The following is a 22,537-nucleotide window of genomic DNA, read 5'->3' as shown; positions in this document are numbered from 1 at the left end:
GACGACACATTCTGATGGGAATGGCCCTTTGCACAATGATCATTATGGAAAGTACTCTATATTCAGCCTACCCGAGCGCTTACTCATCACAACCATGTGTTCCACAGGCGTTTCAAACGTCCCATCCTCCGTGGCGCAATTGGCTAGCGCGTTCGACTGTTATGCAATGATATTCCTTGTTACACGACTATCGAGAGGTTGACAGTTCAAGCCTGTCCGGGGGAATGGAGTTTTCTTTTGTTCTCTTGTACTTTTTTGCGAACCAAAGTTTTGCATCATGGATGAATGAATGAGTCTTGTTGTCATATCGCTCGGTGTCCGTAGATACATGTGTACCTACCTACAGGTACCTAGGTATAATATTTAGGATGTATATACTGTTGAGGGAGATGCATGAAAGAGTCTTAGTAACTATATACAGCTTACAAGGGCGTAAAAGACTACCTCGCTTCGATAGACAGAGAGACTAGGGTATATATCAGATAGGTACTGTAGTACCTTAAGATCTCTCTTTAAATAGTAGGAGGGATCTGAGTAATTGATAGCAGACTCCCGCCCCCGAGGTTAAGAAAGAGTAAACTAGGGAGAAGGTCTCGTGACGGCAACATCGGCGAGCTGCGAAGTGAAACGACGGGAAGAATGGTCCGTTGTGGATCCATTTCTCTTTTCCCCATCACATCAACACTTTTCCCATATCATCTTCTTCTCCATCACCACCAACGTCCTCCACTGCACTCGCCAATGTCGCTCCAGCCGCGCAAGCTGCAACGGAAGTCTGGCTGGCTCGACCAAGGCTGAGAGACTTCGGAGTCCGAGAGGCCCTCTCCCGACACTCGTACTCGACAATGCCTTCCAGAATCGATCTAGACGCATACAATGCGCACATTGAGCAGATGCGGATGGCCGAGTATCCCATGCTCAAAGACGCCCTCTACCTGGACCATGCTGGCGCAACGTTGTACAGTCGATCTCTCATGGACCGGTTTCATGCTGACATGATGGCGAACTTGTACGGCAACCCACACTCGGCATCACCTTCTAGTCAGAGATCTACCCTCGAAATTGAGGCTGTCAGACACGAGGCCCTGCGCTTGTTCGATGCCGACCCAGACGTCTTTAATCTCGTCTTTACCGCCAATACGACAGCTGCGATCAAATTGATTGCGGACGCCTTTCATGCCCAGGACGCGGGATTCTGGTTCGGATACCATGTCGACTCCCATACCAGTGTTGTTGGCGTTCGGGAGTCTGCTAAGCTACATCATTGCTTCGAGTCGGACAATGAAGTGGAAACGTGGCTGGGAGCTGATGGGTCACGAGGATGTGGCTTGAGATTATTTGCATATCCCGCGCAGTCTAATATGAATGGGCGGAAACTCCCTACGAGCTGGACGGGCGGCTGTAAGTCTCGCGAGACTTATACCCTGTTGGATGCGGCAGCGTGTGCTGCGACATCGCCACTTCGTTTGAGCGATGTGGACGCCGCTCCAGACTTTACCGTACTCAGTTTTGCGAAAATGTTTGGATTCCCAGATCTCGGTGCGCTGATCGTCAAAAAGAACTGCGCCCATCTTTTTCAGGGACGAAGGTACTTTGGCGGAGGCACAGTAGACATGGTGGTCTGCGTGAAGGAGCAATGGCATGTTGCAAAGTCGGCAAATTTGCATGAACAGCTCGAGGACGGCACATTACCCGTGCACAGCATCCTCGCACTGAAGTCCGCAATGCAGACCCATTGCGAGTTGTATCAATCTCTAGATCATGTCGTGAAGCACACGTCGGCACTTTCCAAACAGCTATATGAAGGATTATGCGCTTTGCGCCATGCCAATGGACGCTCCGTGTGCAAGATCTACAAGGACAAGAGAGCTACCTATGGCGATACTCGTACCCAGGGCCCTACAATCGCATTCAATCTGCAAGATAGCTCCGGACACTGGGTCAGCAATGCCGAAGTCGAGAAGCTAGCATCCGTCAAGAACATCCACCTCCGAACCGGAGGCCTGTGCAATCCCGGTGGTATTGCGAAGAGTCTCGGACTAGCAGCATGGGAGATGCGCGAGAACTTTTCCCTGGGCTTTCGTTGTGGAGGGGACAACGACATTATGAACGGCAAACCGACTGGCGTGATCCGAGTGAGTCTAGGTGCCATGAGCACGAAAAACGACGTGATGCGATTCGTGGATTTCGTAGACGAGTTCTTCATCGACAAAACGAGCACTCCTCTTCCGCCCCCATCCTGGACATTACGCGGCAGCTCGCAAACCAGCTTCTATGTCGAGAGCCTTGCCGTCTATCCCATCAAGTCCTGTGGAGCTTGGCAGGTTCCAATGGGTACATCGTGGGACATTCGTCGCGAAGGGTTAGTATGGGACCGAGAATGGTGCATTGTCAAGCAGAGCACGGGAGTTGCGTTGAGTCAAAAGGCACATCCTCGTATGGCTTTGATACAGCCTCAGTTGGATTTCCAGCGTGGTGTATTGAGAATCTGCCGGCAAGACAGTCCGGAGCAGATTACGGTACCGCTGTCGAAAGATCCAAGCTTTTTTTCGACCGATATGAAATTGGGCGGTACGACGGTCTGCGGCGACAAGATCTCTGCACGTATCTACACTGCACCGTCCACTGCAGACTTTTTCACCAAAGCCGTGGGAGTTCCTTGTACATTGGCTCGCTTCCCGGCAGCGACGCTGGCGAACTCTTCCACACGACACAGCAAAGCTCACTTGCACGACGGAACGACTGTGGGAGACCGACCACCGCCCATCTTACTGAGTAACGAGTCGCCGATACTGACCATTTCGCGCTCATCACTCAATCGTCTCAACGAAGTCATCAAAGCCAAAGGCGGCAAAGCAGCACATCCCGCCGTCTTTCGAGCCAACATTGTGCTCGCGGAGTCGCCATTGCTGGCACCGGGACAGGAGCAACCGTATGCAGAGGACTACTGGGGAGGTATGAGCATCGGAGGGTCTGCTACAGCACCAGCAGGCGGCGTGTGCTTTGATTTTTTGGGTGGCTGTCGTCGCTGTCAAATGGTGTGCATTGATCAAGTCAGTGGTGAAAAGAATCAGGAGCCCTTCATTACGCTGGCCAAGACTCGAAGGTTTGGTGGAAGGGTGCTCTTTGGCGTGCACACGGCTCTGCGGCAACACACTCATACCTCACGAATGACGATTCGCGTGGGCGATACGGCAACGATGTGGCACCGGCAGTAGTCAGAAATCAAATACACACTTCAGATATGCGCCATCACTCGAGCTCCCTCCCTGATGAACTGCTGGAGCTTCTCCGACATGGAGTGCAGTAGTGCTTGCAGCTGCAATCTTTCCTGCTCCAACTCGACAGGATCATCTGTTGCCAGCGGAGCAAATGCGCTCGACCAGTTCAGGCGACTATTGACCAGCCAGGCCACTGTCTTTGGTTCCACACTCCATCGGAGCGTCGCTCGAAAATCGGACAGTGTGACAATGGGGATATCGCTTGGCAGAGTTGGGTGGAAAATGGGTCGACATAGCTCGTTTCTGGTCGCCTCATCCGCGTAGGCAGCCTCGACATGGCCGATGAATGCGGCCGAGAAGACTTGTTGGCAGAAGCGAACCGGCTGGAGCGTGATTTTTTCAGGAGTGAAAATGGGTACCGCTGGTCGCTTCTCGAGTCCGTTGGCGGAGCAGTCAATATATACTGTGTCGGGCACCGTGGGCTGGACACCATGCTGGAAGACGATTTCCTGGGCGTCGATGGAGATGACCCGACCTAAACGAACGACATTTTTGATCTTCCGAATCTCGTCCAGTTCTGCCAGAGTGACCGTCGCGCATCGAAAGGACGTGGGCCAGACCTTCTGGTCCAATCGCAGCATCATCCCGGCTGCCTCCAACCGCAGCAAGTAGTCTTCGAGCGAGGTGGCGCTCAGCGTACACTCGACCTGCCTTTTCATCGCTTCCTTTGCTCGATCATCATAGAGATCCTGCCAGTGCGCTCGATCGTACAGCCAAGCATCACGAGGCATGACCCAAGTAATCTGCTGCGGCCGAATTCCCATACTCAGCAGCCAAAGACAAGTATCGATGCCCGTCTTGCCCGACCCCACGACAGTATAATGAGAATACGGCCGAGACAGCGTCACCAGCTCATTCGGCGTCATCACTTTCACGTCTGCAGCGACTTGAAACGGAGGCGGCCGCATCGACGGCACCGTCACTTTCATATACGTCGCATCCACAATCCTCGTCTGCCTCCCCACCTCAAACCTCTCCCCCGTCAAATTCGATCGAAATTCTCTTTTTCCTTCTATCCACTCACACTTGGGAAAATACTGCACTCGACCCGAAGGCAACAAAACTTCTTGCACCACTTGATGAAAGTACGCGCACACTTCATCGGAAGAAGCGAGTTCGTATAAACCTTTGTTGAAACCGACTTGGTCGATTTTGTTTTGTCCGAGAATTTTCGAGTTGACGCCGTAGAATGCCGAGGGTTGATGGAGGTGTACGAAGGGGTACGAGGTTGTCCAGTGGCCTCCTGGGCGGGCGTATCTGGGGAAACAGGAATTATTACAATTACAATCATGTCCTCGGAACAAGCAACACGAAGGCATAAGACGAAAGAAAGGAGAAGAAGAAACTACTTACTTATCAACCAAAGCAAACGTCGCAATGGGATTCGCTGTCAAAACTGCATCGAGAAATGCTAGTCCCATGGCTCCTGCCCCGATGACGAGGTAATCTACGTCAATGGGAGTGGGAGGAGATGTCGATGCCATCTTGTATGATGGATGGATGGATGTAGGTAGGTATGTAGTGTTTAGAACAATGAAAACAAAAAAAAACGAACAAATGATAAAATCAAGAGGAGAATGAGATGCTGCGATGAAGTGATTGTGGAGGAGGAGGATAGGAATTGAGAGGAGGGTTGATTTTAGAAAAAAGACAGAGAGAGAGAAATAAAGAAAAGAAAGGCAAAAAAAATATCTCAAAAAACTAATCTATTTATCTCTACTTAGGTATCCCAGGCGGTTTCTAATCATCTCGCATTGGATGATAGACTGCTGCACGGAAACACACACACAGAGAAAGAGAAAGCGAGGAAAAATCTCACCGAGATCCCACATCTCTTCCCGTCACGGGTCCGGATTGACGAGGGCGGATATATGGAGACCAAAACAATAATGTACTGTACACTTGCATCCCCAAAATCGGCAATGGACCGATTGTGGATCTGGAATATATATTTCTACGTACATATGTATATATGTATGTATTGTATTATGCAGACTCTATATGGATGTTTTTTTGGGAGGGGATAGACGTCATGTTGGAGAACTGTAGGATGGTATACTGTACATACTACCTCCTACCTACAGGTACTTAGCAGTAAGGGAGCTAATAAATATATGAATAGGTAAGGTATTTTTTTCGTTTTCTTCCCGATTTTCTTTCTTTGTAGCTGTTGCTTTTGCTTGATTACCTTACCTTAGAGATTTGAATCCGTATATACATTATTCTAGCGAGATAGTAGAGTTTGGTATAGTAAGATACCTATTTTAGGGAATAATAGGTTTACCTCCTACAGGATACTTTCTTTAAGAGATATCTGGTTAAGGTATAAGCGGTAAGGTAAGGTAGTCGAGTTCAAAGGGTACGATCGCGATATATTCGATTGTTTGAGGTTTAAGGAGATTGGAGGTTACTGCTACGTCCTGCTAGTGGTGATTTTTTATCGTTGTAGAGAGATGTTGAGGTTTAGAAGTAGATATTGCAAGTAGGTACAGTATGTAGCCTCTCGATTATTGAAACTGAATGTACTGACTGACTGACTCTGTAAGTCGTAGATACAAAAGGGCCGAAACACGTGCCGGGGGAGTTCATCCAATGACGTGATCTGCTGGCACTAGAACTCTTCACTGCTTGGCGCTGGTTGCATACTATGCTGTACCTGACCTCACTTGACCAAAAATACCCCCTACTGTGCATATTGGCACCACATCGTCCACTCTTACTGATACACATCCGGTAATTCTCCTGCCTGCAGCAAACCCACCCAAAAAAAGAAAAAGAAAAAATCAACATGGTTCTCCAAGCGATACGCTACCAGCCCGGAAGTCTGCAAATTCTCAATCAACTCAAACTCCCACATCAAGAAGAATACGACGAGATAAAATCTGCAGAAGATGGATGGCATGCCATCAAAGACATGCGAACTCGTGGAGCGCCCGCGATAGCCATCGTTGCAGCTCTGGCTTTGGCTGTTGAGCTCACCAATATGACGAGCTCGGAAAAGGCAGAGGAAGTGGCGGCTTTTATTGTTGAGAAACTGGAATATCTTGTCACGAGCAGACCTACTGCTGTCAACCTTGCTGATGCTGCTGGGAAGCTGAAGAAGATTGTGACTTCTGCTGCCCGAAGTGATGGAGCTAGTGGGGCTACTGTCTCTCAAGCGTACTGCGATGCTGCTGCTCAAATGCTCGTTGCTGATGTAGCTGACAATGAGGGTATTGGCAAGTACGGTGCCGAGTGGATCTCAAAGGCAGCTGGCGGCGGCAAAGTGAGTGTCGTAACGCACTGCAATACAGGGTAAGCACGAACGAGTGTGGCCTATGGCGTTTTTGCTGACACTGTGGATAGGTCTCTCGCGACCGCAGGCTATGGTACTGCCCTTGGTGTCATTCGTTCGCTACATGCCAATGGCTCCTTGAAGCACGCCTTTTGCACTGAGACGAGGCCATACAATCAGGGTTCCCGCCTGACTGCTTTCGAGCTCGTCCACGATAACATACCCGCCACATTGATCACTGACTCCATGGCATCTGCGCTGCTGCGTCTCAAGGGACCAGAACAGCGCATTGCTGCGATTGTCGTAGGAGCTGACCGAGTTGCTGCAAATGGTGACACCGCCAACAAGATTGGCACCTATCAGCTCGCCATCACAGCCAAATACCACGGCGTAAAGTTCCTGGTCGCAGCGCCACGAACAACGATTGACCTGGGAACAAAGTCGGGTGCTGATATTGTGATTGAAGAGCGACCAGGCAAGGAGATGACCTTCGTGAAAGGGCCACGATTCGATGGTGTTGATTTAGATCTCAGCCAAGTCGAAACCGTGAGCATTGCTGCCAAAGGTATCGACGTCTGGAACCCGTCCTTTGATGTGACACCTGCAGAACTCATCGATGGAATCATCACGGAAATCGGTGTTGTCGAGAAGGATGCCAGTGGGAAGTTCGATTTGACCCTCGCGATGGAGGCGCACAACGAGAGCGTCAAACCAACTACCGTAGGTGGTCTGTAGAGATGTTTTCAGGAGCCCCCTTACAGATCAATATCGATATCGTATCGGGCAATCCTGCAACAGTCGTTCCCGATGTTTTCGCGTCGTAGCGCTCCTGATTGTTTGCGTCTGGCTATGCTCCTGCCAGTGCACGTACTCTGTATTTGGCATGTCGTATCCGGAAGAGTTGGTACGTGGCCCATGGATACGCGACTTTGGTCTAGGGTCGGGATGAAGCCGCCTTAGGACGAAGAGTCGCCCTTTGGTTGTGCACTTGGTGATGTTTCCACACTTTGTTGGCTCTTCTTGGCCTGCTCTTTGGCCTCCTCAATCGCCTTCTGATCCTTTTCTGCCTGCGCAAGCATCGCTTCTATCTTGGCTTCCATCGCGCTGAGCTGATTCTCCAACGCTGCAGCAGTTCTCTCGCCTTTGGCTAGCTCCTGGAATGCCTGCATTCATCATCAGCTCGCCAGGAATTCTTGCTAGCGCTTCTATAGTTGCACACCTTAGCGAGATCTGCGTCGTCGGCGCCATGACTGCCATTTGCCGTCGCCTCCAGGTTGTCTGACATGTCGTTGGATATGGGCCTCTGATCTCGTCACGCGAGGAATGATGATGGACGAGGAGGGATCGGGATGAAGCAGCGCCGAGCACCCGTCTATGTGGATACGCGCTTGACGTCCTTGATATGATAAGCAGATTGCGCTTTGTCAGATCTATCCAGTTCCACAGTCCTTTCGGTGGAGGTTTGTATAGTGTCTCTCTGTATCTCGTCTTCGAAGTTGAGTATCGATAGCGTGCAGGCTAGAAGCTGAAGCACAAGCTCGAACCTACAATTAACCAGGATGATGGAGACCGATCAGCCTCCAGCCAATCGTGCGGCGATATCAGCTTACACATCCTCGCACGCCATCCTAGACCGGACCTCGCGAAGTCAACCTCACCCAGAGCTTCGACCTTCTCTCCACCACCGAACACCTCCGCCTTGTAGCCAGCGCCTGGCTGCAACGGTGAACGACCGGCCCTACGATGTAGCTCGCTTCGTGAAAGAGCACTCGAAGGAAGAGACGGTACTATACCTTGCCTACGGCAGTAATCTGGCATACGAGAAGTTTCAGGATCCCAATGGCCGTGGTATCAAGCCACTCGCTCAAATCAATGTTCAAGTGCCAACGTTGCGGATGACCTTTGATCTCCCTGGAATTCCGTACATTGAGCCGTGCTTTGCGAATAGCGCGATACGCGAACCAGAGCATCGGCCTTTTGGACGTGATGGGGTGGACGAGAAGAGCTCTCTCCTCCATGGCAGTAGCAGGAGTCAAGACTACAGGAAAGACCGCTGGCACAAGGGCTTGATAGGTGTAGTATATGAGGTGACGGCCGCAGACTACGCGCACATCATAGCGACAGAAGGAGGCGGAGCTTCATACCAGGATATTTTGGTAGACTGCTATCCACTGGCTAATGATCCTCGCGATGCTGTCCCGCCCACCCCAATCACAGCGCCATTCAAGGCTCATACACTGTTTGCGCCAGCTGCGCCAGACGGAGAGGAGCCACCAAAGGACGGTGGACGATTTCAACGGCCCGACCAAGCCTACGCGCAAGCATCTGCACGCTATTTGAAGCTGCTCACAGATGGCGCAGAGGAGTGCGAGCTGCCCTACGAATATCAAGAATATTTGCATTCGCTTCACGCCTTCACCATTACCACGATGAGGCAGCGAGCGGGACAGGCGGTGATGCTTGCCACATGGGTACCGCTGGTGTTGCTATTGTTTCAAATTGCCAAACTGTTCGCAGACGAGAATGGAGTGTTACCGGACTGGCTCAGCGGCGTCTTTGGGGTCACGTTCAAGGCAGTGTGGATCAGCTATGATATGGTGTTGAAGCCCATTTTCGGGGAAGGTGAGAGGACTATTGGCGATGTTGGCGATGCTGCCGAGCAGTTGAGCCGCGATGGAAGCTTCGATATCGAGAAAGCGGCAGTGACCAGCAACATGAACAGATAATGTGACATGACGAGTGTGAAAGTACGGTACCCGTTCGTTCTTTCCAAATTTGTGCCTCAGCAGGTAAGGCAGGCGCGTGGCCAGAGTTTATCTTCATCTTCCACCTCTCCAATTCACCAACTCACCTCTGACTTCCGCGCACCACGTCCACCGCTCATTACTTCACTTCTACACGCAATGGTCGGTCATGCCATATGAACTCAGCCGTGTCGAGACCAGTACTGCGATCAATATCTCCTACAACTACTCTACCAGTCCGGCTCTGGGAACAGCAGGTCGGCAAGTCCAGGGCGCTCATACAGAGGCCGCCGCAACAGAGATCACCGAAGCTTCTTCAACACAAGTCGTCGAAGACTCGGTCGAACGCTCGCCATTCACCGCGTGCCCCAAAGTGCGAGAAGACTTCGATGAAGATTACGACATCACGCCACCAAAGAGTCTTGTAGTCTCCCTCAAGCTAGCGGATCCATTCCAGAGAACAGGCACAACAACACATCGGTTGGGAAGAAAGAGCGGCGAGAAGAGTGACGCCAGCATCGTTTTGTCAAAGGAAAGTCACACAGAAGGCATGGCTCTCCCAAAGAAGACAGTGCCCAAGCTGCCTCATACGGAAGCGAGAGATCGTGGCGCGCTCGCTAGGCTCAGAGAGAGACGCGGCGAAGTCGTTGGCGAAAAGCGCAAGGCGCTGGAGCAAGAGGAGGTTGAAGAGAGCCGGCCACCCACGAAGACACCCAGGTCTGGTGGGACGCAGGGCGATGCTGTCATCATCTCTGATCACGATGAATCTAGTCCAGTGCCCGAAGACATGAATCCGAAGGCGATTAGTCCAGCACCCGAAGCTCCTGGTCAACCTCATGCTACTCTACCAAAGACTCCAGCCGTTATACAATCAAATTCTCCGGTTACGAAAGACTTTGTCGAAAGTGGTGATGCGGTCATGTTCAATACCAGATTGCCATCGTCGAGGAAGGCCAACATCGTCGTGTTTGGAAAGAAAGGTCCACGCAACCAGGGCATCCTCGCAGTTCGAACACCGGGTATCAAGCCTGGACGCTTGTCCATGCCGCCATCAAAGGGCTTTGCTGCGGGACCGGGACGTGTCACCCCTGGAACTCGGTATGGACGACCATCTTTCAACGGCAGAAAGGCACCCTCTTCTGTTGCCACAACTCAACGTACCGACAAGTCTGCAAGGCGAGCAAAGTCCAGCAACGTGGCAAATAGTGTCAGCCAGGCATTGAATGAGCTTTACCCCAAGTCCAATACACCTGCAATCTTCCCAGAACCTGCACCAGCCCAGCATTATGACGATTTTCCCAACATAGACGAATTTGATGATGAAATTGTAGACCCACCACTAAAATTCAAGCCGACGGTCTCTCAAAAACATACTGCACTGGAACGTCATCAGCCCGAAGAACAGCGTATCATATCGAGCAATGTAAAGCCAGTACCAGCCTCGCCTCGAGCAGAGTCCACCACCATCACTTGTCACAATATCACTGCTTCCAAGTCGAAGAAGCTGCTTAAGAGGATTAATCCTACTGATCTGCTTGAGGATCCTTTCACGACCCCCAGGGAGTTTGTTGCAGCGAAAGTTTATCCAACTGCCGGCGATTCCTCTGAATCTGAGCCTGCGACTCATGCTGAAGAGCAAGAAGGTCAAAACACTCCAGTGGCCTCCTCAGATGACGATTTTCTCGATCAGGACGTGCATGGCCGCCGCGACATTCGTGCTTCATCTGCCGACGAGGAGGAAATCATGGGCACGACGCTGATTGAGCATGATGAGTCGGTCTCCCACAAGCTCAAGAGGCTTGGACTTGATGCGGAATCTCCACTTGCTTCGCATGTCAAGAGGGACGTTTCAGACGACCTGGCCGCGTGGACAGCATCTCTCAAGCCCCACCAGCTGAGCTTCTTTGACCAAATGGTGGGCTTTGCGCAGCAGCTATCTACGACGATATTTGAGAATGAGAATGTCGTCGAGCAGGCGATGGACGAATCTCATCGCCGGACCCAGTTTATGATCGAGCAGGAGGAGAAGCAACGAACGAAGAATTACCGTGAAATGAAGAAGCTCTTCAAACGAAAGACGAAGGACAAGCTTGCTGAAGCTGAGGGGTACTACAAAGACCTCGTGGGACAGGCCGAGGAATATGAGCAAGATAAGAAACAGATGGAGAAGCAAAGGGCTGTGTGGGAAGCTGAAAACGAGGAGCTGGAGGCATTTATCAACGAGCATTCCCTGTGAGAAGGGCCTTGCTCCTGTCAGCCATCACACATTTTACTCGTCGAGAGGACTGCAGGCTATTCGAGATTGGCCACAATGCTCTAGTATAAGCAGTCTTTTTATTGGAATACCTTGAATCGTCTCCGTATCAGAAGATCTTGTGGCATGTACGAAATCGTTTCCCATGATTTCGTACATGCCACAAGATCTCTCACATGGCGACGGCATTGTGAAATTCAAGCTCATCATCTCCTTCGTCTTGCTCCCAGTTTACGGAGAGTTTCCTCCCACGTCCACTTTTGGGGTTGGCTCAAAGCACCTGGGACGGCCATGGCCTCCCCGTCCTCTCCCTCTCCCTCCTCTCCACCCTCCTCTCCCTCTTCTCCACCCTCCTCTCCCTCCCCATCATCATCACTGTCCTCCACCACAAGCACTGGCTTCCCTTTGCCCCGCGTCTCTCCACTCCCGATTAGCTCTCTGTCTGCGAAATAAAAAACATCCAGCCAGCCAGCTACTAGCTTAGCAAAGGAGGTAGGCAGCTTATGTATGTAGGAAAAGTGGGACTGACAATGAGACCCGTTGTTTTTGATTCCCACTACTCTTCTTCCTTCTTTCCTCAAGTTCCTTCCTTCCTCCTTCCGCAAGAATTCGTCTGTACTTCTTTTCCGCTGGTGGTATCGATTACCCTCCTCTTCCGATAATATATATACTCCGGGCACCGACCCAAAGAATCTGCTCCAAGTTGGGTAGAGACGGAAGAGAGAGAGATGAGAAAGAAGGAATGGAACGTTAAAGAGGCATATTGCTGCTACCAGTGGAATGTCTGCCTTGTCGACAATGCTGCCTCGTAAGTGGATCTGTCGGACCCGTCTTAGTTGGTTATGTACCTTTCGTAGGTAGGTAGCTTGACGTTACCAGGACATTTTACCGCCTGCCTTCTCTCCAACAAGTTCTTAGCAGGTGTGCCGTAGATAGATTCTTGTCGTTTTGATGCTAGTGAAGGGAGATATTCTAGGTCCACCACACGCTCACACGCGTGGCGCCCTTTCGCACACCGAAAGCACTTCTTCTTGCGGCCCGGGACCATAATGCTATCGCAGGCAGGAATCAGGCACGCCATTCGCATCAACTAGCACCTTGGAGGAGAACTGAAGAACGAAGAAAACAGACGCAGCGCGATAGAAAAGTGAGAGTATGAGGTATCCATGAGGTGAGGTACCGCTCAATGTACGTCGCTTCGTCCATATTTTTCTTCGGCCATCTTTTCTTCTTGCTTGGAGTTCGTTCTCGCCGGGACCTTGGCTCGTACATTTCGAACTCTTGGTCGCTGTCGACTATCTGATTGTTCGTCCTGGTCTTCCCCTGTTGCAAGCCATAGGACGCTATGAAATTTCCCTCACGAGGAATGATCTCGCTTCCTGGCTTGCAGAGCGCGCAGCGCGCACGTATCTCTTCCGGTCTGGTTCGTTCTTCCTCCCTCCTTTTTTTCTTGCCAGAGGATGGATGGATAGAATGAATTTATAGAATGCTTGAGGTGATGTGGGTATGTATACCTTATACTTTCTTTCACAATTTTGGTTGATATAGTTCTCGAATCCCTAACCACCGGATTTCGCTCTTTTGCGGTCTTGGATTGATGCTAAAGACAGCAGACAGGCGAGGCAGGCAGGCGATGAGACGCCTGCAAGCAACCGTTTCTCCCATTGTGCGTGTAGACCGCTTTTCCATGTTTTTTTTTGCGGGTAGTCTCCGCCTGACAAAGGCGTTCCCCTTGAGCAGGAGATATATAATCCGATCGTATCGCAGCCAGAGGGATTAGGTGAATCGGGTATCGCCATATTCTCTCTATATGCCAGCAGCGCCAAGTCGTGATCTATGAGAGTATCTTAGAACCTTGCCGGGTGCATGAAACCAGGCACTATTAACGGCCGTATTGGATCGGATGGGATTGTATTGTCGCGAGAGGATCGATCCTGAGTTATATTCGGAGTGATAGGCCTCGCACGACCTACGCGAGCATGATCTCTCTGCATCAATTGACAAGTTGCGCCGCGGACCGATCAATTTCCTTTTCCAGTTCTTGAGGCTCTCATGTCTGAAGAACTAGTCGAAGCTTCCCCTTTCCGTTTATTGTTCTGCAATGGAGTTCTGAAGGGAGGGGCTCTCTGCATCGACAGCATCCTCCTTACTCTGTCTCTTCGACACTTAGCCGACTGTGTCCTTCTTGCTCGCGACCTGCGTATATTTCTCCTTTTTTGGGGGGGTATAGAGCAGCGTGTGTATTCAGCAAGGCCTTCTGGCCTTTTGTATGATGATTGATTGAGTTCTTCTGATCGGAAATATATATTTTTCCTTTTGGTTCGGTGGTATACAGGAGGGTATATACTCGAAAACTCGTTCTTATCATGTTCCGCATCACGGTTTGGCGAGTAACGTGGCACATCACCTCGTTGCGGTAAGTGGCCTCAGTCGTTTCTGGCTCCGTAGAGGTGCCATAAAGTAAACAGTCAGCCACCTATGCTTCCGTTGCTTCCGATTGCTTGGGTGTCCGGTAGGTGAGTATTAATATACGGTGCTGGTTTTTTGTGTATAGGGATCTTTCTGACTGCTGCTTCGTGAAAATGTTTAGGTTTTGCTTGTTCAATGATAGTTGGGTGGAGCAATTGATGCTCTCCATCTCTTGTAGCTGCAGTAATCGATCCTTGCTTCTTCGCCCTCCTATGAAGCTTGGGTAACTTCATGTGAGTTGTTGATGCAATAGTAGGAGGTTGAAGAAACGATTTGAACTGCTATATGTACATATAGGCTTGGTTTGCTTCGTTCGCATTGTGAAAGAGCTGTTCCCGTCTGGGAGATTCTCCCCCCAAGGAAGCAAACATCGTCCGTTCACCCTAAGGGGCAGTGTGAATGGAGTTTATTGTCGGGGCGGTAGCAAAGAGTGGCGTTGAGGACTAGATCAAGATGTTAGAAATTTCGTCGTTTTTGCTGTATAATTGTCTTTGCTACCGATTTGACACCTGTTCTTCGCGAGTTCGAGAGGATACGGTGGAGTGCGAGTAGCGCGACGCTACTTCTCCCATAGCTAGCGCTGTTCTCTGTCACATCAATAAAATCTGTTAGCCATGTTTCGTAATGTGGAATCTGTCTTCAAGCTCCCATAAAGCCATGTGACCTTGGTAACGAACGTGTTCTAGTATTCAATCGCCAGAAAAGATACTTGCGCTATTCAAACTGTGGTATAACCTGCCTGCCACATCCCGTGGTCTTACAAACGCCATGTCAAACAATACAAGGAGTACAAAGGAAAGACGTAATCAAAGATCTTCCACGGGATCAAGCTGGAAGAGCTCCTCCTCGTCGTCGTCGAGCAGTACGTCCAAGCCACTGCGATTGACACCGAATCCTAAATCGCCATCTTCATCATCATCCAGATCCATCGTCCCAAAACCGGCCAAATCATCAAGAGTTCCTCTATTTGGCTCTTCGACTTTGCTCTTCGCTTGCGGTCGAGAGGACAGATTGGACAGAGGCGGGCGAGTGGTCGCTGAGACAGATCTACCCTTGGAGTACCCAATTGTACTGTTCGATGCTGCTTTTGCAGCTGGAAAGCGAGAGTTGCCCAGAGCAGGGGCAGGCTTCCGTCCAGCAGGCATGATAGATCCAGCCAGACGAGCCTTGGCCATTGCTGTTGGTGCAGTGAAGCTTGGGACTGCGGCTTTCGTGGTATGCCTGCTGCTGAGTACTGAAGCGGCCTTTCGCGCTTGCACTGTAGTGGGCGCAAACTTTGTAGGTCCAGCTGTGGCAGCTCTGCCAGCAAATGGCTTCGTTACCGGCTTCGACTTCTGTGTATCCCGTTTCTTATGCTCGGCTTCGGCTTTCCTCACCTTCTCTTCAAAGTCGCTCAGCTCACTGTCCTCGTCGTTTTCTCCCTTGCCACTGTACTCCGACCACCATCCCTTGGTCAGATTCTTTCCCTTGAGCGCATTGAGATTCATGGAAAGAGGCAGAATGTCGTCTGGGTCATTGTTGAGAGGCACTTCACGCGGCGGCATGTACTCGATTGCGCGCTCTTCTGGGTGTGTATTGAGCACATCATGGGCAGTATCCAGAGCTTCGTGAACCTTGATCTTCGAGCGACGAAGTCGTGGGGAACTGCCCTTGACCTTATCTTCTGGAGGCAGCTGCAGAGCTGGGGTCTGGAGTGCTTTGGCGTTGGTCGTTTTGTTGCCGAGAGGAGCTCGCACGCGATTGTTGGCGGGGGTCACGAATGCATTGCGATCCAACTTGCCATCCTTTCCTCCCGTCTTACCCAAGTCTAGCTTCGTATTTTCGTCATTCTGGTTGCCTCGTGCTGGCGTTTTGAAGGCAGGCTTGTTTGCGGGAGTCTTGGGCGCAAGACCGCGAACGCTCTGGTTCAGTGGTTTGGCAGCGGCGACTTGCTGCTGGGCGTTGATCGCGTTCTCGTCCAGGTTGCGTGCGGCAAACATGATTTCCTTATTCTGTGTTTCTCCCTCAAGTCATGCTGTGTCGTGAGTGGTATGGTGGAAGACCAAGAAAGTAGACAAAGAAGAAGAGGAAGAAGAAGGTGGAAGTTGTGGTTGCTATGATGGTTTGTCAACAAACGTGGAGACGAAGCTTCGGCCGCGCTTGCCCCTTGAACCCTGTCAAAGTGTCTCGCTATTCACCAGGCAGGCAGTCACACTGGCTTACTCTTTGTGAGATCAAACATTCAAAGCCCACGACCACTTGCACTCTCTTCCTCCCGCTACCTTCAGATACCGCCTTTCAAATACCACAACCCGTTGCACCAGTTCGCATTCACAAAACAGCAACCATGGATCAAATCAAGAAGGTCCGTACGGTAGTCTTACCGCTTCCACGCTGCCCCTCATCCAGAAGCTGAAACATAGCCCTGCTTTACCACCATCGCTGACAATGACTACTTCCGCAGCGCATGAATGCCTTGCGCATCGAGGCCGACGAGTCTGCTGGAAAGGTTGAGGAACTGTCGGCCAAAGTCAAGGCCCTCGAGCAGGAGAACCTCCAGAAGGAGCAGGAAATCACCTCTCTGCAACACAAAAATTCCATGCTCGAGCAGGAGGTTGAGAAGCTGGAGAAGCTCCACGGCGAGGCCAAGTCAGCGGCAGACGATTCAGCACAGCACGGTACACAGAATGAGGCTCTGACGAGGAAGCTGCAATTGCTTGAGGAGGAGGCCGAGGCGAACGACAAGCAACTACGGGAGACAAACGAGAAGTACGTAACACAGTCGGTGCCCTTGGAGTGGTGGGATGAGTGGACGTCTGGGTGGGAAACTGCCGAGACTTGTGTCTATGTGGAAACGAGATTGCTGACATGAGATGACACAGGCTTCGCCAGACAGATCTGAAGGCCGGTCACTATGAGCGAAAGGTCCAAGCACTGGAGGCATCCACCGGCCAGTGGGAGACCAAGTATGAGGAGATGGCCAAGAAATATGCCGATACCAAGAAGGAACTGGACGACTTTGTGGCTGAGATTGGCAACATCTAAATGTGCCCCTCGACTATGTGCGGAAGTGCGGCAAGTTCAGGGCGATGTCCGTCACCTCTTTCAAGGCCACGTTTGAGGAATGCAGGAGCGCAGACATGTTGGCATTGACTAAAGCAGGCGTAGAGGGAGGAAGTGGTGGCTTCTTTCAGTCTTTTTTGCTGCCTCACAGATAGCACCCAGAGGAGGCCAAGATGGAAGAGTCATGCAGGCAGATACCCCGTGAATTGCAACACAAACTTCAGTCATCCCTTCGTCGTACCTTTATTGGATGTAAAAACACCTCCGGAACGTCTTGCACGCTCATTTGGAGGACTTCGAAATCACATCAGTTGCTCTGTCAGAATAATGCTCCATCGGTGTGGCATGCATTACCCCTGGTATCAGGAGGTCGCCCGATTAATAGCTTGCTTTATACCTATGACCGTCCTCGGAGCGTCAGAATATTGACATGCTCATGCGACTTTGGCTCGGCTACAAGAATAGGCCATCAGCCATCACCAGACCAGTACGAGCACGAGGAATCCCCGAGTGTGTGAGCATGAGGCCAGAGCCAAGCCAATGCTACCTCCTATATGTACCTCCTAGTTGTGATAGCGGAAGAGGGGATTGTGTGGCGTAGATAGAGACCACTCCCACTCCACTGACTGATCAGGGTCTAGAAACGCGAAACGTCATCGCATGTGAATGATGTGAGCTTCCACATGTTGCTCGTGCCGGGAACACCTGTTGTCTGCATCTGCATCTGCCACCCCTACGTGTACTCCTCCCTTTCTCTCTCTCTCTTCACCAAAAAAACCTCCACCATCAACTTGTCGCCATGTCCGCTCCACCAGCCGACTACTACGCCACTCTCGAAATCGACAGCAAAGCCACTCAACAACAAATCCGAGATGCCTACAAAAAGGCAGCTCTCAGACATCATCCCGATCGCGTCCCAGCAGACTCACCCGAACGTCAGACTCGAACCAAGAAATTTCAGCAAATCAACGACGCATACTACACTCTTTCCGACGCCACGCGTAGAAGAGACTACGACACCACACGAACGAACTTTTACGGTTTTGGAGGAGGAGCATCATCCAACACGCGCCAATCTCGACAGAATGCACAAAATCACCAAAACACCCCCGGAGGCTTTGGCTTTGACGAGGAAGAAATTCCTCGTCCGGAAGAAGGCGCAAATAGTGGCGCAGCAGGCGGGTTCTTCAACATGTTTGGAAACATGTTTGGCGGACAAGCCAAAACCGAAGGCGACGCGAATCGATTCAGTAACGAACAATTCGGATCTGTATTCGAGGAGATGATGCGAGACAACGACATGGCTGACTCAGAGAATCGGCCAACCAAGACGTTTTGGTCGATTGTGGGCGGTGTGTCGGGTGGAGCGATGGGGTTCATTGTGGGGAATTTCCCCGGTGCGATTGCGGGTGCGGTCGCGGGGAATCGATTGGGTGCGGTGAGGGATAAGAGGGGAAAGAGTGTGTATAGTGTTTTTCAGGAATTGGATCAGCCGGAGAAGATGAGGTTGTTGAGTGAGCTGGCGCAGAAAGTGTTTGCGCATGCCATTTCTTGATTACAGTGGTCGGAAGCAAGGAGTTTCAGAGCTGGGAGTTGGACTGGTTGTTGGACTGGGAATGGGACTGGGACTGGGACTGGGACTTGAACTGGGAGGGATATAGATCTGATGAACTTCACGAACGGAGATACCACAACAGTAGGGCGTGTTACCAGCCACTTGTAACATTACATTATAGTCATTGCAATGGGGTATCTTGGTCTATATCCTGCACTCATGCTCGCAGATCCCATCATCTGGCAATCTTCTGCACGTCTTTGTCTAATAGTGCTCTTGCGGCAGCAATCTCAGCTGCATTATATCCATCCCAACCCTTCTCCCCTGATTTGCTTCTCCGCACAATCTCAGCAAGCTTTGCAGTCGCCAACTCGTTCAGCTTCTTCACAGTCTCAATGCTCGGCGGAGCAAGATCGCCAGCCTGAGAATCCGAGGTCGTCAATTGGCCCTTCTTCGTTGTCGCCAGCACTTCGAGCAATCGTGTCGTGCTCTGCGAAGGATTTAAACAGTCAGCACAAGCTCCTCGATCATCGAGGCTCAAAAACAAACACTCACCACTTTCAACCCATAGTACCCTCTCAAATAATCGTCACACAACTCAACGGCTCTGCAGAACCTCCTCATTGCCTCACTCAATACCTTCAGCTGCTCTCCACTTCCCGCTTGCAGCCCGCTCGCGCTCAAAAACGTCACCTCCCCCATCCTCGCATGCAGATTCCACGCATTCGGTGCAAGAAGCAACACTTCTTCCAAGCAGAATTTCCCTCGCTCCCACATGCCTTGTTGCACATACATCTCAGCTAATTCACTCCATGCCTCCGCATCCGTGGGATTGGTATCGACGAGATTCACCAACGCGGCAATCGCCTCACTCGTCTTGCCCATGGATTTGAGAAGTGCAGCCCTCCTCTTCCTGATGGCGAAACATGCGGGATCTTCTTTCAGAATCTCTTCATAATGCGCCATGACATCTTCGAGTTCTTGTGGATTCGTGGCTGTTGCTTCGGCCCAGAGTCCTCGTAGGGCTGCTACGCGCTCGTTTGTGAGGCCGAAGCGGGTCGTGAGTTCTTCTAGACAGAGGTGGGCGGAGTCGTTTTGGCCGGTGCGGAGGCAGGAGAGGAAGAGGTTTTCGTAGGTGGTCCATTTCTCTTGCGATTCGGAGTTGGAGAAGAGGGAGAGTGGGTATGGGAGGGCAGGATACCAGGATTTTTGCGATTTGAAGAAGGCTTCGGCGTTGGCGGATTGAGAGAGCGCCGTCTCTGGGTTGGAGTTGGTAGGGGGTTGTAGGAGGGAAGTAGACATGGTTGGTCGTTTGGGATGTGTGTGGTGAGGTACATGTAGTCTAGTGTTTGGTATGGTGAGAGCTTCAGATGGGAACCATGTGAATCGGCAAGCCAAGCCCCGATGACCACCGACTTGTCTCCTTCTCGTCCCCCCTCCCTCCGGTCCACAACAGTAACACCTTCACTCACAAACACGACACTTCACTGTGTCGGAATCACATCACCATGTTTGTGAAGCCTCTTCACCATCACCGGATACTGTCAGGACATCCGTGATAATGCCCGCCTCTGCCAGCACTATCGCCGCCCTGCAAAGCAAGATATGGGCTGGTTCTATAGCCCTCGAAATCCGGCTCGCAGCATCAGATTGCAGGACCTATGACCAGTCGGAGCCGTACTTGGTTCAGTATCCTCGATTGTCGTATCTTGGCTTTCTACTGCCACGACTTCATGCCTTCTTTGCGTCAAGTCTCATCACTCCCGAAATCCCAGCTCACAATGCCTGGATCTCCTTTGAAGGCGTGCCGATGAAATGGCATTACCCCCTGGGCTTACTCTATGACCTCTTCTCGGGATCTGAGCCCTTTGATCTCGATCCTCCGGGATTGCCGAACCCCGAAGAGTCGTCCATATTGCCTAGTAGTGGCGCTGCCGTGTCCACAATACCGTGGAAACTGGTTATACACTACTCAGACTTCCCCGATGAGCAGCTCATACAGCTGGATGAAGAGGGCAGGACGATGCGAGACACGTATGTGAATGCTGTCAAGGAAGCAGATTTCGTCAGAAACGGGTCTGCAAGGACGGTAATGTCGCTCAGTAAAGATGATTCAGAAAATCTGTGGCGGGCTGTTCAAAATCGTACGTTCAGGATCACTGACATCGGCATGTGCCCTGCTAATGGTAATACAGATGATAAAGCCCTATTCAATTCCATCAACAACAAACTCCTCAGCCCACCTGGTCTGGAATTACGACATGTCCCACTCAAAGTCTATCTACCCACCTCTGCGACCATCTTGAAAGGCAGGAGTATTGGTGCTGCCGAAGCGATCGAAGAAGAAGAGACAGAAACAGCCACAGCTGGCCATTTGCGAGTCGTGCAAGCTCTCATTCCCATACTACAATCCTCGAAGCAGCCCCAGACATTGGGAACTGCACTGAACAGTGTTCTGCCAACAATCTTTCCCAGTCGGAGAAATCCTATCTATGCGAGGCCAGTGTTGCATGGGGCTTCGGTGCCGTTGGCTGCTCGACTGGATGAGTTGGGTAAGGCAGCGGCGTACACGGATGGATTTTTGCATTTTGCTGTAGTGATGCATGGATGATGGAGACGACGACAACGACGACGACGACAGCAACTCAACTATAGTCTATCCGAAGCCGCACTTCCAATCAAACCTTTCCTCGCTCCACTTGTCAGCCGCTTATTCGTTCAAGACCGCGATCGTCCTAGAATGTCGTGCATACGCTATAACCAATTGTGGGCTCTCTTTCTCTCCCCGGCCGATTCGCATGTCATTGAAGTTGAGTTGAGAGTCTAATCGCCTCGTTCAAATCCTACGGACGGACATGTTCGGACGGACGTAAAACTTTCGCATAGGTATACTCGAAAACAGAGGCGCAGACTTGAGCCAGCCAGCGTATTTTTGATGATCAGGATTGCTGGTTGGGAGGAAATATTTCATCCTTGATCATCATGATGCTTGTCGGTGGACGACCTTTTTGTTTTTGCTTTTTTCTTTTTCTTTTTCCAAATCATGAGCGTATTCTACAGAGAGATGGGAATTTACTGCTTAAATGACTCTTTTGGGCGAAGGAGGATTGACTTGAGAGTGATGGGACTAAGCTAAGTACGATTTGGTCAGGCATGACAGAGAGGTGGTTTTGATTGGGACGTGAAGGGATACTGAGTGGAATGCGAGACGACGGGAAGCTATGATTGTGTTGATGGTCGCAGTCTGACTATACGCTCAGGGAGAAAGAAAAACAAAAGATTAAAAAAATAAAAAAATAAAAAAATAAAAATCAAAATAGAAATTCCCACCTTCCAAGTGTTCGGAGAGGCGGGGATATTTGCATCAATGAGGAGTTTCATGGAGGATTTTTCGGTGAGTTTTGGTTTTGAGTACAGTACATATAGGGGAGGTAGGGGGAGAGCTGGACAGCCAGGGGTATACCTGAGATTTTAAACATCCTCGCCAAGACACGACGACATCATCTCGCTTCCCTCTCTCTTCCTGGTATAAATCATTCTTCTTCTTCTTCTGCTTCTGCTTCTTTTGTTTCTCTCTATACTGTTCACTATCATAGCTGACATCTTTCCTTCATCCAGACTAGTTTTGGAAGTATAGTTACCGGTATCCTGTCTGTGCGTGTGTGTGTATGTGTATGTCGTTGAGCTATGTGCTGTACTACAAGGACATCGATGTTGAGGACGACGTAGGACGTAACTATAGGCTCAAATCCCCCCCGAAACCCTCTGCACCAGTTTCATGGCTTTGAACCTCTTTTGCCTCGAACTACCCTGCCTGCTGCCTGCTGCCTGCTGCCTGCACTGCCTAGGCCTTGCTCTACCTCTTCTCCCCCCCTTTCTTCTTTTCTCCTATCCTCTTCTTCTTTTCTCCCCCCCCCC

The 22,537-nt window shown here is 50.8% G+C and overlaps 11 protein-coding genes and 1 non-coding gene across 12 annotated transcripts; 8 read left to right on the top strand and 4 right to left on the bottom strand.

Moving 5' to 3' along the window:
- Window positions 1-124: 124 nt before the first annotated feature.
- SEPMUDRAFT_t66 lies at window positions 125-225 on the top strand. The gene has a single exon. It is a non-coding gene; the product is annotated as a tRNA-Asn (tRNA).
- Window positions 226-736: 511 nt separating this feature from the next.
- On the top strand, window positions 737-5,143 carry SEPMUDRAFT_150991 (PLP-dependent transferase). The gene is made up of 2 exons (XM_016906528.1): window positions 737-4,791; window positions 5,006-5,143. The coding sequence occupies exon 1, from the start codon at window positions 846-848 to the stop codon at window positions 3,216-3,218; it is 2,373 nt and encodes a 790-aa protein (XP_016758007.1). The 5' UTR covers window positions 737-845; the 3' UTR covers window positions 3,219-4,791; window positions 5,006-5,143.
- SEPMUDRAFT_70787 (uncharacterized protein) lies at window positions 3,239-4,969 on the bottom strand (the record flags this gene model as incomplete). Its single annotated transcript, XM_016909914.1, has 2 exons — window positions 4,635-4,969; window positions 3,239-4,538 (listed from the first exon to the last, which is right to left on the bottom strand). Exons 1-2 carry the CDS (start codon window positions 4,763-4,765, stop codon window positions 3,239-3,241), a joined length of 1,431 nt encoding a protein of 476 aa, XP_016758008.1. The 5' UTR covers window positions 4,766-4,969.
- Window positions 5,144-5,962: 819 nt separating the features above from the next.
- Window positions 5,963-8,048, bottom strand: SEPMUDRAFT_135300 (uncharacterized protein). Its single transcript, XM_016902705.1, has 2 exons — window positions 7,775-8,048; window positions 5,963-7,718 (listed from the first exon to the last, which is right to left on the bottom strand). Exons 1-2 carry the CDS (start codon window positions 7,838-7,840, stop codon window positions 7,512-7,514), a joined length of 273 nt encoding a protein of 90 aa, XP_016758005.1. The 5' UTR covers window positions 7,841-8,048; the 3' UTR covers window positions 5,963-7,511.
- On the top strand, window positions 5,963-8,048 carry SEPMUDRAFT_150989 (methylthioribose-1-phosphate isomerase). The gene is made up of 3 exons (XM_016906527.1): window positions 5,963-6,575; window positions 6,627-7,718; window positions 7,775-8,048. The coding sequence occupies exons 1-2, from the start codon at window positions 6,070-6,072 to the stop codon at window positions 7,288-7,290; spliced, it is 1,170 nt and encodes a 389-aa protein (XP_016758006.1). The 5' UTR covers window positions 5,963-6,069; the 3' UTR covers window positions 7,291-7,718; window positions 7,775-8,048.
- SEPMUDRAFT_150987 (uncharacterized protein) lies at window positions 8,015-9,704 on the top strand. Its single transcript, XM_016906526.1, has one exon. It carries the CDS (start codon window positions 8,115-8,117, stop codon window positions 9,279-9,281), a length of 1,167 nt encoding a protein of 388 aa, XP_016758004.1. The 5' UTR covers window positions 8,015-8,114; the 3' UTR covers window positions 9,282-9,704.
- On the top strand, window positions 8,015-11,535 carry SEPMUDRAFT_135298 (uncharacterized protein; the record flags this gene model as incomplete). Its single annotated transcript, XM_016902704.1, has 1 exon — window positions 8,015-11,535. The coding sequence occupies exon 1, from the start codon at window positions 9,469-9,471 to the stop codon at window positions 11,533-11,535; it is 2,067 nt and encodes a 688-aa protein (XP_016758003.1). The 5' UTR covers window positions 8,015-9,468.
- Window positions 11,536-14,694: 3,159 nt separating this feature from the next.
- On the bottom strand, window positions 14,695-16,059 carry SEPMUDRAFT_150986 (uncharacterized protein). The gene has a single exon (XM_016906525.1). It carries the CDS (start codon window positions 15,999-16,001, stop codon window positions 14,829-14,831), a length of 1,173 nt encoding a protein of 390 aa, XP_016758002.1. The 5' UTR covers window positions 16,002-16,059; the 3' UTR covers window positions 14,695-14,828.
- A 154-nt stretch (window positions 16,060-16,213) lies between these two features.
- On the top strand, window positions 16,214-17,294 carry SEPMUDRAFT_150985 (uncharacterized protein). The gene is made up of 3 exons (XM_016906524.1): window positions 16,214-16,366; window positions 16,466-16,770; window positions 16,884-17,294. The coding sequence occupies exons 1-3, from the start codon at window positions 16,349-16,351 to the stop codon at window positions 17,044-17,046; spliced, it is 486 nt and encodes a 161-aa protein (XP_016758001.1). The 5' UTR covers window positions 16,214-16,348; the 3' UTR covers window positions 17,047-17,294.
- Window positions 17,295-17,813: 519 nt separating this feature from the next.
- Window positions 17,814-18,810, top strand: SEPMUDRAFT_150984 (DnaJ-domain-containing protein). Its single transcript, XM_016906523.1, has one exon. It carries the CDS (start codon window positions 17,864-17,866, stop codon window positions 18,617-18,619), a length of 756 nt encoding a protein of 251 aa, XP_016758000.1. The 5' UTR covers window positions 17,814-17,863; the 3' UTR covers window positions 18,620-18,810.
- On the bottom strand, window positions 18,788-19,921 carry SEPMUDRAFT_158113 (protein prenylyltransferase; the record flags this gene model as incomplete). The annotated part of the gene is made up of 2 exons (XM_016907770.1): window positions 18,788-19,109; window positions 19,175-19,921. 2 exons carry the CDS (start codon window positions 19,919-19,921, stop codon window positions 18,855-18,857), a joined length of 1,002 nt encoding a protein of 333 aa, XP_016757999.1. The 3' UTR covers window positions 18,788-18,854.
- Window positions 19,922-20,163: 242 nt separating this feature from the next.
- Window positions 20,164-21,308, top strand: SEPMUDRAFT_90735 (autophagy protein 5). The gene is made up of 2 exons (XM_016910535.1): window positions 20,164-20,763; window positions 20,815-21,308. The coding sequence occupies exons 1-2, from the start codon at window positions 20,181-20,183 to the stop codon at window positions 21,228-21,230; spliced, it is 999 nt and encodes a 332-aa protein (XP_016757998.1). The 5' UTR covers window positions 20,164-20,180; the 3' UTR covers window positions 21,231-21,308.
- Window positions 21,309-22,537: the final 1,229 nt, after the last annotated feature.

Source organism: Sphaerulina musiva, assembly GCF_000320565.1.
Source record: "Sphaerulina musiva SO2202 unplaced genomic scaffold SEPMUscaffold_9, whole genome shotgun sequence".
Taxonomy (NCBI): Eukaryota; Fungi; Ascomycota; class Dothideomycetes; order Mycosphaerellales; family Mycosphaerellaceae; genus Sphaerulina; species Sphaerulina musiva.
The sequence above is the reverse complement of the archived record's forward strand: the minus strand, read 5'-3'. Positions and strand labels throughout refer to the sequence as shown.